This window comes from Anopheles gambiae, chromosome 2, assembly GCF_943734735.2.
Source record: "Anopheles gambiae chromosome 2, idAnoGambNW_F1_1, whole genome shotgun sequence".
Classification (NCBI taxonomy): domain Eukaryota; kingdom Metazoa; phylum Arthropoda; class Insecta; order Diptera; family Culicidae; genus Anopheles; species Anopheles gambiae.
The window spans coordinates 17,965,612-17,983,898 of record NC_064601.1 but is presented as its reverse complement, the minus strand read 5'-3'; the positions used below and the strand labels follow the sequence as shown (position 1 = coordinate 17,983,898).

The window sequence follows — 18,287 nt, the reverse complement described above, 5'->3', positions numbered from 1 at the left end:
GTTATTTGACCGTTAAGTGACTTCGAAAATGCAACGGCCCGTCGGCTTTCGCTGTTTTGACGTGCTTCGGGTGCCGTTCGGGCATTCGAGCACACTTGTCAAAATGACCGAGATGACAGTACCCCATTCGCTCACGGTGTGTGTTGACGTGTGAACCGCAAAATTTCCCGAACTGCTGCTACATTGCTGCTGCACCAAGCGTTCTGGAAAGGTAGAGTGAAGCACAGTTGGAAAAATTCGTGCAAGCACCGCGGGTGCAAACTGCAACAGCGCCAGGCTGTTAGAGAAAAGTACGTGTGCGTGATGCAGAGTAACAAGTGTGCGATCTAAAAAAGAGTAGCTTCGGACGGTGCCGTTTGCCCCGAGAGAATCCGGGTTAAAGATCAGATCCGGGGGCCGAAAGTCGTGATAACCGCCTAGTGTGAGTGATGATTACGGGCATTTCTTGGGAAGTTACAACACAAACACCGTGCCTCGCGGCGTGTGTGTGTGCACCGTCGTCGGGATGCAGTTGCAGGGTGAAATCGGAAGCCCCGAACGAGAAGAGGATGGAAAACGGGTCACCGTATTTTATGCCAAGTTTGTTTTTTCGAGCGTGTGTGACTGCTGCGTGACTCAGAAATCGATCTCCGACACACGCACAGTCGCACACAGACACACACACGCACACACACAGTCGCGCGCGAGCGAGTGAAGGGTGTGTGTGCGTTTTTTTTTCGTCTTGCTATTGCGCGGCAGCACTTTCGGCATCGTACGATTGTTCTCGGAACTGCCGTTCTCCCCGCCCGCAAGCCTGAATCCGGGGGCTTTGTGCCGGGGGAAAGGGGTCCTCTCCTGCTCTAAAACCATCCGTCACTCGTTCCGTCTCGTCTAGGAAGTGTCCGTGCCATCAGGGACCGGCAATAACAAATACAAACGCACCCCGCCACAACAGAACGGCTGACTGCGCGTGATGGTCGTATGACGCAATCGTACGATTTTTCCACCCCACCGCTTCAACCTCTCCCAACCTTGCGAGATCCGATTGCGTGTTGGAAATGCAGTGGACGAAAACGGATGCTGCGGGAAAAGCACAAAATGATAATTCTTTTGGTTTAAACTGCAGCTACATCATCCAAGCAACCGTTTCATGTCGACGTAATTCATCTTATCATTTTAGCGCAACACACAAACATACACACATTCTGTCCTCACTCTCGCTCTCGTGGCCACCGTAATTGGTGATTGTGAACCTATTTCTAGCGATAATGGTTGCTCGCGCCGCTTTTGGGGAGTTACGGATGTTGCTGCGGAGACATGTGCACACCTTAATCCAATCAGGATCGGGCTATAATCCCCCCCCCCCCCCCCCCCTTCCATCCCCGGATCCCGTTGCATCAAGGACGTTAGAGTAGCGCCCCATAGCTAGAAAAATAATGCTGCGAACGACGGCGAGCGGCGATGGTACGCGGAAGGAAGTGGAGAATTACACCGGAACTTACATTCCATTGCCGCCCTATCCAACGCGGGTAGATTGCACCCATTCGGCGGTGGTGGGGTTAGTAGGAAGAACCTGCTTGTGCTGCGACCCGCTTGAAACTGGTTTTTTCCGTGTCAACTCGCTTCTCCTTCCCGTCTGCTCGCACAGTCTGGCGTAGGAGCGAACGAAAAGAAGTCCAACCGGCACGTGGTCGTTGCTAAAGGTTACAGCCTAGGAGTGTGGATGATTCACGCTGCGAGTTGGCGGCTCATCACGAGGGTTTAAGGGGAGAGCCTGTTGTGCTATGAATATCTTGATCGATTCCGATAACCGGAAAGGAGGATCACATAATTTCGAATACAAGATACAGCAATCGAGGTGTCAGACTGGTTGGTTGCTAGCTTTTGTTTTGGGGGAATTTATTATCCTAATTCCATAAATATGGTATTTATTGGGAAAACTGTAATATTTCGTAGATGGTAGAATGAATCACTAAGCCCCATTGCATATCAAATTGGCTAAAATAATCCATGCTATTTTCTCTACAGACGAACTGAATTATATGCTTAATCGTTTTAATATTCCAAACTTTGCTCATTTCAGTATGCAAAAGCAAATAGCTCAAGAAAGACAGAGTGTGCATGCGTACCACACACAATGAAATGGAGAGTTTTCTATGTTTACTTCAAGCGATAAGGCCCCCAAGATAGTCGCGCATGCATTTTGAAAACTGTGCGGTGTGTTGCGATGATGATGATGATGATCTGGTCATTTTTTAGAGGTTTTACCAAGTGCTGACGTTTCTCTGTACCATCACGAAGCTTGTGTTAATCACGAGCTACCGGTTAGTACCACGCCGTCGTGTGAAGGGTGATAATTGTTAATAGCCTCACGCTAATTGGGAAGATGGGCAATGTTTCTCCCGAGCTCCCCGTGTTAAGCTTGTGGAGCTAGAAACCGAGTTTCTGTACGATGGGAATGAATAGGATAATTCGTGTTCCGGTTCCGGCCAGATCAGTGCCGTAGCGATGATGGACCACAACCATGCATCAGTCAACTATCACGTGGCACTCAATCAGAATCATGGGCACACGCACATGTGCGCGCATGTTTCATGATCGAAGAAGCGGCCGAATCCGTTGCCTCGTACGCGCCCCGATCCATTTAAATCAATCAGAGACGCCTTCCCAGTCATGAATTCCACTCAATGGTGCTTGTTGTTGCTTGTTGAATGGCATTTCGCAAAGATCAATTGTCTCATGGGCTCTTGCTTGCTCTTTTACGAAAACATGCATCCCGTGTCATGTGACAAGCGGGGATGCCAAAAAGGGGAAAAGATCGCACGTTGTTATTTCGTCGTCCGTGTTATCCATCCACAGTGCACACCCGTGTGAGCTGTGTGTCGCTGTTGTCGTTGTTGAATCATAAATCATCCCCAATCATAACATGCCCCGACGGCGCAATGAAACGTGTGCGCGGGTTCGTAACTAATATATGTTTGTCCTTTCTTCTTGGTCGCCCTTTATCTGCAGGGATTAGAGCAGCGAGGAGCGAGTGTACGGGTGCCGTACGACAGCCGAAAGAGCAGCCCCGCCTCTGTGTTCCATCCCGTAACGTTTCAATTACGTCGCCACCGGCCCGGGCGTCGACACAACTAGCGCAACACACACACACACACGCACAAGTATTAATTCCGCACCCGGCCCTTCGGAAACACGTGGACAGCGAGGAAGCAACGTGTGTCCGGCGTTACACTGGCATCATCCAGCACCGCGACACCGCAGCAGCAGACGCCGGCCAGAATGTCGCGCAAACGACCACGTGAAAGCCTGGGCGATATGATGGCGAGCAGCAGCAGCAGCGCCGGGCGTTTAACAATCGACGAGACAGTCTCGATCACGATCGATCCAAACGGAGCGCTGGAGGATCGGTTGGCCACCCAGTACCAGCAACACTTGCAGGCTGATTCCACGGTTGCTACTGCTGCATCTGCTGCTGCATCCGCTGATGGTACACCCGATAACAGTATGAACGGGAGCAGCAGACGCTTCAGCAGCATCCGGCTCGTGGATGAAGGCATCGAACCGAGCCATAGCGATCACTGCTGGCCCCCGAACAATGACGGTGCACTGAACGGGCATGTTAACTTTGGCCTGCCGGGAGCAACCGGGCGTCCCTCCCGTTCGTCCGATGCGGTTTCGCCCCCATCCGTCTCGTCGAATGGGTCCTCGTCCGTGGCCACATCGTCCGGATTCGCCAGTCAGCATGCAACGAGCGGAGTCGAGCACAGCCCACCGGTGGTAAGTGTGTTGTTGATAGTTGGACAAACAAATCTCTTCTTTCCCCGTACGAAAACACGCACAACATCGCACGCATCCACCCCTCTCCCCATTGTACATCGTACGTTTATGCTATCAATTTTTTTTTGCACCATGCTCGCACGTTTATCAATGGACGTGGTGTGGGGTGAGTTGGAAAGCGAAAAAAGGCAACAAAAAACAGTTCACGATTTGCCGTGGCGCCGATATGTTATGAAAACAAATCGGCGTAAACGCGTTATCGATGCGGCATCCGTCCCTCACGTACCCTCTCTCTTTCTCTCTCTATGTTTCGCGATATCGTGGGTGCAGTTTTCGAGGAGGGAATGCGATGGTAATTGCGCGTCCATTTATTTTACGACCTAAAGCCTAAAGCCTGCTAGTGATCGCACCGTATGGAGCGCCTATCTTATCGTGCGAATCGTGTACCTCCCGCGTTTGCCTTGAAGATAAGAAGGCTTTCCAAAATTTTGCTTCCACTACGCCATTACGTCAACCGGGAGCGTCAAATGCGCAGGGATTGCTCACACGATCGTACGATGCATGAGCCAGCAAAGCACAGGAAAGCCCATCATCTGTTTTCGGAACACTGATAAGCGCGCTCCACAGTTGTTGGGTGATGAGCTGGCAAAACGTGTGTCCGGTTAGTTTTGTACCGATGGATGAATAAGGCAACTCAAGCTCGCGCGAGAGGGCACAGCAGATGCTTCGGTCAAGATGGTGTTTTTTTCATGACATCCGCTTTAAAATTTCAATTATTATTACAGCATCCATTTTATTGCTCTATCAGCTCATTTACCTTGCCCATGTATACATAAAATAAGCTATAAATAGAATGACAAACCCTGTGCAAGGTCGTCCCTGTTTAAAATAGCTGAATCGGATCAAACCGCTAACCAAACTGCGGTCGATATAGTAAGGGCTTGTCCCGTCTCGTGTATTGCGTAGACAGGCTTCTGGCTACGTCTCCACCATCCAATGTTCCTCCCCCATCGCAAAAGCGATTAGCGTTGCGCAAGCACGTTTTGGGACGTTTTTTTTTGTCGCGTCCACATCGTCTCTAGAACACGTGCTACCCTACCACTGGCTAGTAAATAGGACACAGTGTGTGTATTGGTCTGTGTGTATGGTGTTCACTGGTGTTGTGTTGCCCTTTTTTCGTTTTGTCGAAACCACCAAGTATAAGAATGTATATGTGCTTGCTCACACACAGACAGCAGACCCATGCGTAATGTAGTATCTGGCACTGATTGCGTCATGCGTGATGCTATTGTGACACGTTTCTGCGTTCCATGCGTGCTATCGTATCGGTAGGGATTGAAGATTTACCCGCGACCGTTTGGCAAGGAAACGATAGAATCCGTTTGTAACTATTTATATGCTGAGTCAACAGCATTTTTTTGCGCGCGCTCTCCCTTGCCGTCTCTTTTGCTTCGCCGCCGAACCACCGAGTACAATTAATTATTCAAACAAATCAATACCGAAAAATCTGTGTGTGCACGTGGTGTCTTCTTTCGTGGACCGACAGAGAGGATTGTGGCGCAAAACATACACGGGCTGTGCGTGTGTTTGTGTATTTGTTTACACGAAACGGAACGTCTTATCAGCTTTGTGGGTTTTACTGTGTTCGGTGGTTCGGTCGTGTGTTAGTTCCGTTTTGGGGTCGACCAAATTCCAACCGAAAGCCGATCGACGTCATCAGTTTAAGGGCGGCTTTTCGTGCAGCGGCGGCGCTTCTGATTGGCTACGCGTGTAACATGTGCGTAGATCGCGTGATTTTGCTTTCCACACTAAAAGCTTCATGTGTGTGTGTTTGTGTGTGTCTGTAAGGCATCATAAGCAGTTGAGCGAGAAATTTTGAAATGGACCACTTTCACTGTTCTGTGTTTTTTTTTGTTATATTTTGAATGATTTATTTCTTCATGAATGTACCTAAAACTACTATATGTAACTGTGACTTTAGATAAGCAAGTATTTCTTCTTTAGAACACTCTTTTACTGTTTTGTTGGAAGACAATGCGACATTGTCGACTGCTTCAGTTTGGTTGATTGGCTCATTCAAGTACATATGGTTGGCCGTCCCTGCTGGCTTGCTTCCGTTGCATATAACAACAGGAAATACAGCACATAATACGGCATGAAAGCCAATTCCATTAGCAATCCCATTTGACACGGCGAAGGAAGGAGGAGAGTCTTCTTTTTCTTTCGAGACACACGGCGGATACCCATTAAGAGAGAGAGACCCATTTGTCATACCGGTGGTGTCGTCGTTCACCGCACTTTCTGCAAAATCGTACGATCGCGTCACACTTCTCCTCCTCGACTGCCTAGTACGAAAGCGCTGGCAGCACTACCGCATCTGTGAGTATGTGTGTGCGTGTGTGTCCCTCGTGTGCGCTTCAGCGTGGCCGGGCCCAACGAGCGTCTGACGTGGAGTTTTTCGCGTAGTGATGGCGCTGATGGCTTAGTCATTACAACAATAACAAAAAAACAACAACAGTCATCTCACTAATGCTCTTTTTCTCCCTCTCACTCTCTCTCTCTCTCTCTCTCTCTCTTTGGGGTTTGTGGTTTGAGCAGAAAAATAAAGCAAACCGGGCTGTGTTGCAGCATAATTATTGTGCTGAATCGAAGCTGAAGCTGTGTATTCCGGTTCGCGCCCGGCGAATCAGCAAGCGCCAAGAAGAGTTCTTAAGCTCGCGCTTGTTCTTCTACAAATTGGGACGAGGGGCAACGAAACAAACCAATTACCAGTGTTGCATCACTCGGAAGTCGGGGCAATTTTGCTTGCGACGGGGGAGAGAGGGAGGAGGGAGAGTATGTGCAAGCTATTTTAAAACTGAATCCGAATCGATAACGGAAGAACGTAAGTCTTAACCTTGGTCTATCTCTTCCCGTTGGAATCTTGTCACTGCTTCTGGTGGTGTGCTTCTCTGTCTCTCTCTCTCTCTCTCTGCTTTCAAATACCTTTCTCTTAAGAGTGCCACGTTTGCCAAGCCTACAAGTTCAAGGACAAACAAACGTGTCCGCGCCACGCACAAGGTGTGAGAATGTACGAGAAGGATTCCCAATTCATGTACATTAAACATTCCCTCCGGTGTCTTGTGAAAGTACACAACTGTTGCCGTTTGAAAGTGATAAGCAGTTTGAATATTTGATAAGAATGGCACGGGAAGAAAGTAGTGCCTCGAGGGCGGCAAAGGTTCCAAATGAAGGATAACTGATGGCCAATTATCCAGAGGGTTCTTGAAAAGAAGGGTACACGCAAAGAGGAACCAGCGATAATGGCTGGGGATAGTTTGGCAATTACGTCGAGACGTCGTGTATGTAATGGGTAAAATATTACGAATCCAATAAGACGGTCCAATATGACGCAGAAATGCAACGGACCAGGCAGGTACGTGACTTTGTTCGAGGAAGAAAAAAGTGACCACCTGATCCAGGTGGTCAAAGTAAACAGCACGCCACCATGCCCATTTCGTTGTGGTCGTGGTTTCTTCTAGAGTTGGCAGACAACTACCCTTCTTTTGCCCTCAATAAACCGTGATGACGAGGCCGAATCATCCGATCGCGATGGCATTTATGACGTCATTCGCCGGTGTCATTCAATGTGGTGTGGTGTAGGGTTTAGAAATCTCACCTTCTGCCATCCTCTCTATCACGTACACACCAGTGAACACACGAGCACACACAGTGGTTCTGGATGTATTTGAATTTGCTAGTGGCTGTTGCATTTACAAGCAGCGGACAGTTGTGTTGCTCTATCGATTAGAAACCGATTTTCCTTTTGCGAATTCTTCCACCCCGCACGCTCGCTCGCTCGCTCGGGCGCTCCGAACGATCGTCAGGTGGTGCGCGGCCGACGGAACGAAGCCGAAGCCGTCGCCCCTAACATCGCAACCTTGCACCTTGCGCGCGATCGGTACCAGCCCGATGCCTCTTCTGTCCGCACCGTTCGTCTGCTCCTCGGTTGCCCTTAGGGGTACCGCTTTCGACGGGTTGTGTGCCGAAGACCGGTGCGCGCCACGTTAAGTGCTCGTGCACTGACGCACACACGTTCGCTCTCGCCGCCGCCGCCGCCACCGGGGTGGTGGTGCGCTTCATCATCGGCAGGCGAGCGAGCGAGCGCGTGAGAGCTATCGCAAGCGGGTTCGCGATGCTTCGGAAACAGTTTTTCCGCGGCAGCGTACGCGAACGGGTTGGTAGCTACCAAAAGTCAGAAGCGTATTGTCAGTCCTGCACAGTGTAGTAGTTGGCAGATTCGAAACATACCAACGACGGGTCGAAAACGGTTGTACGTGTCACACCAGGCAGGCAGCAGAGTGTGTGCAGTGTGGCGCCTTTGATTACGCGGCGGCCCGTGGAGTACACATCGCCGTTTTTACTCCGGCAAGTGCGAAAGTTGCACAGTTTTTCACGTACACCCGTAACGAGTGTCGTCGTCTGCTGGCTGCGTGTTTAGTGATATTAGGTTGTTCGTTTAGCAAAGCGCAAACAAAAAAAAGAAGAAGGTCACACATTCCTGGGGCTTCACTTTACCCCACGCTCTTCTTCCCCGCTAGTAGTACGAGTCCAACAACGTTCCCCCGCGCGTAACAGTGATTGCGTCTGAACTAGTGCGCGGCAGTTACGGTGACGTTGATGAGTAAAGTGACATTCGCACCACCAGCAGCAGCAGAGCATTTTTGTGCATCGCAGTAGACGTGGAACTTCCGCAGGTGCAACAGTGTCAGTGGTTTTTTTGTTGTTGCGGACATGCCGTATTCGTGCTGAATGTTACTCGTTACTTTTACGAATGGTGTAGAACTCGAAAAACAAAACGCATCAAAAAAAAAATTGTGAAAATATTACCGAGTCGTACAACAGCGTGCATTTGTTAAAGTAAAGATATAGAGCAGCACGTGGAACCGTGATGGCGCCCAACTATTTGCCAACTGAAAGTGACGGTCCGGTCCAGATCACCGTTCAGCACCGGTTGGATGTAAGTTTGCTACACACACACACACACTAAGGAGTCTCCGAAATCAAAGGAATTCCATTACAATTTTTCAGCAATCGGTTCAAAGCAAAAATGAAAAATGAACACAAAATTGTAAAAAAAAGGAAATCGAACGTCTTTTGAAGAATTGTTTCATTGTTATTGCATCCCGGTCGGCACAATTAAGTTCGGTGCACAAAAATAGAAAGATTGTGTTTCATAAAGCACAAGTAGGATGGGGGGAGGAAAGGTGTGTGGTCACAGATGTAGGTCTTTCGGTGGTAAATTTTCTGTGTGCCAATTTATGTAATACTCTCTGCCCCCCTATCATCCGACATCATTACCATAACATGGTCTCTCCTCCATTTTGCTACGTTGCTTTGAAGACGTTGTGTGCAGTGTTACTGCCCCTTACGGTGGTTGTTGCGCTTGTGAGCATTACGCCCTTTGCGCTTTTCGCGATGTTTTGCTCCTCTTCTATCGGGTTTTTGGTATCGCTTGTACTGCTTCGCAAATAAGACAGCAAAGCGCAACAGTAGAATTCCATAATGTATCTACTAGAGATAACGGGGAACCACTGCGCGTGTTCCATACTGTGGAGCAGATACAGTTAAATCATACTGTGGTGGGTAGCTTGCTGTAATACACGATCTGGCTTCACTCCGTTCTGTATGTGTTCTGACTATCTGTCATCGTTGTCAGATTATACCGCGCTCTAGCAAGGAGCGGAATAAAGCCGAGCTCTTACAACACATACCACATCTCCCTTTTTTCCGAATAATGAACGATAAATACAATTCCCCAAATTATTTATTTACTATTTGATTTCATCTGATTATTTCACCCAATCTCTTACTCTATGATAGGAACCTAGCGGGACGTTTAATTTCTCGTTTCGGACGGGAGAGTGTTCTCGGTATCTCTTCGGTCGTTGGTTCATTAAAACCTACTCCTTCCTCCTGGTTATCCACCACCCTCTCACAACCATCCCTATGATCGTCTGTGTCCTTGTACTCTTTTAGGTGGCTCGAATTCCTGTCATATAATTTCCCGTTTTGCTCATCCTGTACTGTTACGCGAGAACCTTGCTTCTCAATTACTTTTGCAATCTGTGGTCCAAAGGGTGTACTCAGTTTGTTGCCTGGCATTGTATTCCTCAATAGGACTCTATCTCCTACTATTATATCAGACGGTTTTGCTTTGCGTCGTTGATCTTCTGTCACTCTTCCCTTTTCCTTCATACATGTGTCTCTATCCCTGTAATCAGACATTGGTAATGCAGATCCGGTACTGATGTCTCCCAATGATGGTATTTTTGTCCGGATATTTCGGTTGAACATCAACTCACTCGGTGTTTTCCCTGTGGTGCTGTGTGGAGTGGCGTAGTACATGGAGAGATACGCCCCCAAATCTTTTTTCCAATCCCCGTTCTGAGCCTGGCTTATCTTCAGCCTTTTTAGCAAAGACCTGTTCTGGCGTTCAACCAGACCATTTTCTTGCGGCCAATATGGGGTTGTCTTGTTAAGCAATATTCCTCGCTGTTTGCAATAGTTGTCAAAATAATTGCTCACAAATTGCCTTCCATTGTCGAGTGTTATGGTTCTCGGATAGCCAAGACGCACAAATATTCGTTCAAGTCGTTCAGATGTTTCAATCGCTGTAATTTTCTTAACAATTTCGACCTCTTTGTACCGACTGAAGTAATCAATGATTACTAGTAGATAATCACCAGTTGGTAGTGGGCCCAAAAAATCGATTGCTACATCTACCCAAGGCTTATGTGGTAGTGGCCTTCGCTTCATGGGCTCCGGTTTATCTGGTTGGCTGACCAATTGGCAGCCTGAGCAGCTGCTAACCAGTCGAGCAATAGCTTCATCCATTCCTGGCCACCAGCAAGTACATCGCAGCCGTTGTTGCATTTTAGTGCGTCCAGGATGCCCTTCGTGTGCCAGTTCTAGCATTCTTTGCCGGATAGCTTTCGGTATTACTAGTTTGCTACCGCGGACTACTAGGTCTCCAACTGTTCCGAGTTCCAATCGAAATGCTTGGTAAGGTTTCAGTAGTTCATCTGTATAATTCCACGCACCTCTTTCCAAACACTCCTTAAGAGCCCGCATTTCGGCATCATTCGAAGAAGCAATCTCTACCTCTTGCACATCGATTGCAGCATTTTCCATCACGCTGCGGATATATACTGTAGAATCTGGATCGAATTCTGATACTTCAGTAGGACTTGACAACCGAGACAGAGGATCAGCTATATTCGTTTTTCCTTTCCGATAAATTACATCATAGCTAAAAGCCTGCAGCCTTAAGACCCAACGCTCAATCCGCAAACAAGGAGAAGATGTGGGGCTAAAGATAGCCTCTAGAGGTTTATGGTCCGTTTCCAGCTCGAATCGTATTCCGAATAGATAGATTTGGAACCGTTCCACGGCCCATACTAACGCTAGTGCCTCCTTTTCTGTTTGTGCATACCGTTGCTCGGTACTCGTTAGGCTCTTGCTGGCATAAGCTATTACTTTAGGCTGCTCGTTCTGGAACTGAAGGAGGACGGCTCCTAACCCTACTGGGGACGCATCTGCCACTACTCGGGTTTTTAGATGAGGATCAAAATGGGCTAATCTTTCGACGTTAGAAACTAACCGGATCAGTTCGTTAAATGCTTTGTTCTGGTCTCGCTCCCAAACGAATTCGGCGTTGTTCTTTGTTAATTCGCGTAGTGGGAATGAAACTGTAGCTAAGTTTGGAATGAACGTTCCCACGTAAGTAATTAATCCCAGAAAACTCCGAACCTCTTCACAATTTTTGGGTGGCCGAAAGCTTCTTATTGCTTCAATTTTGTTTAGTGCAGGGAGCATTCCGTTCTGGTTAAAACGTTGGCCAACGAATTCGATTTCTGTGAGTTTGAAAACGCACTTAGATTGATTAAGTAAAATGCCATATTCCTCAATCTTTTCCATCACTTTCTCTAGTGCTAAATCGTGTTCGGTCTCAGTTTTTCCCGTAACTATGATATCGTCGATAAAATTGACTGTGTTTGGACAGTCGGCCAAAACTTGTTCCAATATTTTTTGGAATTTCTCTGGAGCGCATGAAATCCCAAACATCATTCGTTTATAACGATAAAGTCCACGGTGGGTGATAAAAGTTGTGAGAGTTTTACTTTCTTCATCGAGCAGTAGTTGATGAAAAGCATCCTTTATGTCAAGGCGAGAAAAGTATTTAGCACCATTCATTCTCCAACGTATGTCTTCTATGGTTGGTAGTGGATGCGTTTCTCGCAAAATTGCTTTATTAACTTGCCGCATGTCTATGCAAAGCCGAATACTTCCACAATCTTTTACAACTATCACCATGGGTGAAACCCAGCTGCTCGGTTCCGATACTTTCTCTATTATGTCTTTAGCGACCAACTCGTTTAGTTTACTATCAACTTTATCTAGCATGGGCAAAGGCAATCGTCGGAGTCGCTGAGCTACGGGTGTCACCGTCTTATCAATTGGAATGTGGATGCTGACTCCACGAATTGAGGGGAACACGCGAAATGTTTCAACCTGGTTGATTGATTCATGCTGGCTAGGTAATCCAACATATAATACTCCAAGCTGTTTTGCGGTGATTTTTCCCAAAAGTGGTTGTGGACCATTTTTAACTACGTAAAATTTGGAAATTGTACGGAGTTCTTTCAACCCGTCCGCAATAGCTATTTCCGCCTCAAACATCGTAATTATTTCTAAACAATCGGTCTGAGCGTATGCCTTGAACTTCCGATCCGGACTCCGTGCCTCGCCGATGATCTTGACTTGGTTATTCCTCATTGACGCCCACGTTCTATCGTCTATGATATTCGATTGGACTCCAGAATCAATTTGCATCTCGATAAGGATACCGCCTACTTTCGCCCAGATCAATTCGTCTGAATCGTTTGCCGAAGATACCATCTCCACTAATTCACACTCAAGAGGTTCATTTCCGTCATCCTGGATTGCGTGAATTTTCCTTGCAAACTTTGCCGTTTTCTTATTTAGTTCCGAATCATTAAAGTGCCCTCTGAACGGCCTCTTTTGCATTCTTTGATTCGTATGTAGTCTATTTGAAGTTTGTCCAGCATTTGAGTAGCATACAACAGCGAAATGACCTCGCTTGCCACATTTTGCGCACGTTTTGTCTCGTGCCGGGCAAGATTGTTGCCCATGGGTACGACCACAGAATCGACACAATGTTTTTATATGATGGATGTGTTGGTTATCTATTTCAAAAGATTTGCTCCTACCGCTCATTTGTTCGTTGGCAACTCGGGATGTTTCATACGAATTTATTTGTTTAATGACTTCGTCCAGAGACAAGTTTTTTTCTTGCAGAAGTTTGACTCGCAAATTTGCCGGTACAAACTGAAGCACTTTGTCAATGATTGCAATCCCTGCACTCTCTGCCGCAGTTGCCCCGAAATTGCACTTGGAGCCATGAGCTTGGGCACGCATTACAAATTTCTCTAGCGTTTCTTCCGGCTCCGGTTTCATTGACCAAAACAAAAATCTCTCGTGTGCTTCGTGTCTTTGTGGAGCGAAATATTCATCCAATTTAAGAATAGCAATCTCGTATGGGTCTACGCCCTGGTCTACGTCCGCCTCTACATCTGCATCTGGAATGCTGAAAAATATTTCTTGCAGCTCGAGAGAACCACAAGTTAAAAGTAAATTCTTTTTCTCCGTTCCGTCCACTATCTTCGCCGTACGCAACCAAATTTCGAACCCCCGTTTCCAAGTCGTCCATTTTGTTCGCCGCTCGGTTAGGGGAACGCCTGCTAACGACAGTGGTGGCAAATTCCCAAATAATTTGTTTGGTTCCATCGCTGATTCCCTGAAATGAAGCAGGTTGTGAATACGATCAAGTATTCAATTAGTTCACTATTTCATGACAGATTCATGACTCTTTCCCGAGTCATAACTATTAATATCGAGTATTTCCTTTTTTTCCTCGCTCTCTAGACGCGCATTTATTAAATTCTCTTCCTTCCTTTTCTTCGCTTCTTTTTCCGCTCTCTAGACGCGTACTTATTTGATTCTCTTTCTTCCTCTTCTTCATTTTCCACTACCGCTTCCAGACGCGGCTCATTAAAGGCATCTTCAATTATTTCATCCGCTTGCAAGACGCGGCCTTGCTGTTTTCAAGACACAGCGCTTTTTATAGGTCTTATAATTTTGCCTTTCGCTTCCATAACGCTTCACTGCTGTTTGCTTGACACAGCTCTTTCTACACATCTCTTTTGTTTTTTTTTTCCCCGAGGCGGCCATTCTGTTTTCTCGACACAGAGCATTCACTTATCCTTTTGTCTTCCTTTGTACTCCGCATAACCCAAGCCAGCACTAACACTATGATGCTTTCAACGCTTTATTTCATTTCTGCTCTTAATCTTTCTTTTCCCCATTTCTTTCGTCCTTCCCTGATAACTTACCCTATTATATTTCAATTCAAATGCTTCAATCTCGTGTTGCAAATAGGAATAAAGAAAATTAATCCTGTCCTCGTCGCCAATTTGTGGTGGGTAGCTTGCTGTAATACACGATCTGGCTTCACTCCGTTCTGTATGTGTTCTGACTATCTGTCATCGTTGTCAGATTATACCGCGCTCTAGCAAGGAGCGGAATAAAGCCGAGCTCTTACAACACATACCACACATACGATACACAAGTTGCCCCAAGAACCAAGAACCAAGAACTCTTTACCGAGCTCTACTATTCAACGCAAAGGAACTCGAATCCAATAGGGTAATTAAAAAATTAAACGGTCTTTGAAGAACGCACACAACCATTCATTAGCCAGCCGGCCTAACCTTCACGTTACCGATTCTTATCATAGGCCTACTGTGATGCAAACAGTGCAAGATATTTGATACGTCTTGCGTCCATTTATCATGGCGCTTCCCTCTTGCGTGTCGCCTCTATTTAAGCCGCCCGCTGTCCCACCGTCAAGGTCGATGGTGGCTCCGTTTGAATGGAACGGGGTTAATCTTGGGCTACCACCACGTACCCCACCACCACCGGAGCGTCATCGCCAAGGGTGATAATTATCGCTCATCCAGTAGAAGGATGTTGCTAATCGTCTTCCGTTCTGTGCCGCGTGCTGCGCTCTTGTCCGGGTAGCTACCCTAATCAGCGGAATTAGATGGCGACTAATCAAGAGTTACCTAGGTCGAGAGCGACGTACAACTTGACACCTTGTAGGAGATTGTTGAGACCTAATCGCCGGTGGCTGAAAATAGCCGACTTAGAGAGTATTACGAAAAGATTTCAAAACTTTTTCATTGCTGTCTTGTTGAGTAACAATGAAATAGACAGCAAAAAAATGCTTTGGTTTAATGTACACGATCGCATCGGTACATTTAAACTGAACGCTTGTCTTGTTGCCGCTACATTCGCTTCACATAAATTGTGAGCTGGAGCTACACGTTGTTCCACGCGGTCGTAAAAGCCACCACTCGAGTAAAATCCGGCCAAAAGTGAAGCGATGCGTGTACGGGCGGTCAAAGGTCTTGCCTCGTACGTAGGAAGGGATAGGAAGACAATAATCAGCATTTGAAAAGCTAAAAGAAAATATACTGCTGTGGCACTGGATTATGTTTTGGTTGGTGGTTTGGCTGTTTTAGGCGCTGTAAACTTTGATCAGTTTCTTGCAACCCCTTTTGCCATGTATAGCTTTACCGAAATGGCCAACCACCAATACGCCATTAGGTTGTCAGGCGATAGAAAACAAAACAGTTGTGTTGGAGTGAAGCTAATTTTAGCGTAGATTTAACTACAATCGATGGAGCGCTTAAAAATAGCACCTGCTTCGAAGCGAGAGCATCGATCACAGAGAGCAGACGACTGCAGGTTTGTTTTGATGCATCGGTATCGTATGATCAGACGGCGATCGTCCGCTGCATGCGGCACAAGTGTACAGGAAGATGTCCACATGCCATACCGCCGCAGCAAGCCATATGGCAGTGAGTGTGAAAAGCTTACGAATAATAGTTATCGAACTCCAAACGTGAATCCTATTAGCTTCTGTTTTTGAAATCGAACAATCTGTGCAAATAATATGAATTATAAAAAAAAAAACTAATCGAAAACATTGTATTCTCTCGTATATTTGCAGACCATCTGCAAACAGGCACCATACTCTACAGAGCTGGATGCGATCCGGGAGCGCGAGCGATGCGATTACACACAAAAGATCACATACCAGATGGCCCGTGCGGGTACCGCGCCGCGTATGATCCGTGTGTACGCGGACGGTATCTACGATCTGTTCCACCAGGGGCACGCGCGACAACTGATGCAGGTGAGTGTAGTACTACCCCTTGTGAAGAACAAGCAGAACAATTATGATGTTCACACACACACAGCGGCTTTCTTCATACTGGTGTGACACGGTTTGTGCTAATGGTTCGTCGGTGTTCTATTTCTTCCAGGCCAAAAACGTGTTTCCCAACGTGTACCTGATCGTTGGAGTTTGCAACGACAAACTGACCCACAGCCGGAAGGGTCGAACGGTGATGAACGACGAGGAGCGTTACGAAGCGGTACGACACTGTCGCTACGTTGATGAGGCAAGTATCTACTGCGTTGGTCAACTGCCGGCTGACAGGCATTACTGACCCAGGTGCAACAGGGTTCACGCTGGCAAAAACTGGAACGCAAGGGGTTTGCAGAGTTTTAGTCAACACACCCTTGCTGTGTTTCACCCCTCAGGCCATGTTTCGCACGCGCGGGCTGGCAGCGCCTTGTGGCGTTTTGTTGCTGACACGTTCGCCGGAAGTGATCACGATTGAATGGAATTGAACAAAATTGCTCAATTGAAGTGTACGACCAGCGCGCGCGCGCGAATGGTGAAAGAGACACGAGTTTGGCCGCGCAAAACATCCTCACCCCTACCCGAGGGGTTGGTCGGGGTCGAAAAAATATAAACGTCTCCTCCAGGAGGACGCTTGGGCGGGGAACGCTGGAATCGTACGATCCTTTCAATTGGTCGAATGGTCCGGACTTGTGTCTCGAGGCCTCTAATTTAATATAGCGCTCTTGGTTGCGCTAAATTGATACTGTTTGTAATTGACAGTTTCAAAGCGCTTATATTTCGCAAATGTGTTGCATTTTTATGAGCCAGTTTAAACTATGCCATGATTTGATTTGATTTATTGCTGTAATCAGTTGTTTTGGGGTTTGTTTTTGTGGTTCGAAGTGATTCTGCATTGCCATAACGCCGTTCTTTGTTTCTCTTTCTTTCTCCCCTATCTTCGTTTGCAGATTGTTCCAGATGCCCCCTGGGAGCTGGACGACGAGTTTATCGAGAAGCACAAGATCGATTTCGTGGCGCACGATGAAATACCGTACAGTACGGACGACTGCAACGACGTGTACGCGAAGATCAAGGCCAAGGGCATGTTCGTGGCGACGGAGCGCACCGAGGGCGTGTCCACGTCCGACATAGTGGCGCGGATAGTGAAGGACTACGATATCTACGTGCGCCGCAACCTGGCCCGCGGCTACACGGCCAAGGAGCTGAACGTGTCGTTCCTGTCGGAGAAAAAGTTCCGCTTCCAGAACAAGATGGTCGAGCTGAAGGACAAGGTGCGCAAGGGCAAGGACGACTTCATCACCAAGTGGGAGGAACGGTCGACCGATCTGATCAAAACGTTCCTGCTCATGTTCGGCAAAGAGCGAATCTCAATGTTTCTGTCCGACTCGAAGCAGCGCATCCGGTCGGCACTGAGCCCACCGGGCAGCCCGGGCAGCGGCAGCAACCACAGCCTGAACGACTGCGACGACGACGACGACGATCTGGAGAGCCCGGACTCGGTGCTCGATTCGCCGCCGAGCAAGCGATCGAACGTGATCCGCAGCCGCCACCATCTGCTCTCGGAGGAGGACGACGAGGAGCAGGGTTTGGGCGGGCCGCGCTCCCCTCCCCCGGTGCTGGAAGACGACGAGGATGACGACGACGATGACGAAGCGTACCTGGACTCACGCTCGCGACCCTCATCCAACTACAACATTTCGCTTATGGCCGGTGGGGGCGATGGTGGAAGCAGCGGCGGTAGTGCAGCACTCAACAGTAGTAGTAGCGGTGGCAGTGGCAGTCGAACCTATGGCAATCGTAACTACTAAACGGCCCCCGCCCCCGCCCTTTTAGAGAGTAAAGTAATGGGAATCGGCCAAGTGAGCAAATGAGTGTTCGCTCGCTCGGGCTCAGATGTGTGCCGAAAAGACTAGTGTGTTGGCTCCCTTCGCGTATACTACGAATTATTCCTTTCGCGATGCTGTGTGCCGGTGTGTTGGCGATGAGATATGCTACCCTGTCGATCGATCAGCACTCGCGGATGCCGGTTTGTCGATAATATAATGGCGCGTCTTTGTTTTGTTTGTTTGTTTGTAAGCCACGAAATCTGAAACACAGATGAAACCAAAACCACCCTTCGCTCGAACAAATTACCAAGCTTGCCGAATGGAATGCCTTAGTTTGATGCTAAATTACAACACCTATCCGCGCG

General features: G+C 47.7%; 2 protein-coding genes across 3 annotated transcripts in view; one reads left to right on the top strand and one right to left on the bottom strand.

Moving 5' to 3' along the window:
• Positions 1 to 123: 123 nt before the first annotated feature.
• Positions 124 to 18,287, top strand: part of LOC1269296 (choline-phosphate cytidylyltransferase B) — a gene marked incomplete in the record, with an annotated part of 19,668 nt that continues 1,504 nt past the window's right edge. The window contains 5 exon segments of one of the 2 annotated variants that reach the window (XM_061640786.1): positions 124 to 290; positions 2,992 to 3,759; positions 15,896 to 16,081; positions 16,212 to 16,349; positions 17,044 to 18,287. In XM_061640786.1, the coding sequence (XP_061496770.1) occupies positions 3,262 to 3,759; positions 15,896 to 16,081; positions 16,212 to 16,349; positions 17,044 to 17,904 (1,683 nt within the window). 2 annotated transcript variants of the gene reach the window in all.
• Positions 9,548 to 14,429, bottom strand: LOC133391024 (uncharacterized protein K02A2.6-like). The gene is made up of 2 exons (XM_061640785.1): positions 14,214 to 14,429; positions 9,548 to 13,618 (listed from the first exon to the last, which is right to left on the bottom strand). Exon 2 carries the CDS (start codon positions 13,606 to 13,608, stop codon positions 9,613 to 9,615), a length of 3,996 nt encoding a protein of 1,331 aa, XP_061496769.1. The 5' UTR covers positions 13,609 to 13,618; positions 14,214 to 14,429; the 3' UTR covers positions 9,548 to 9,612.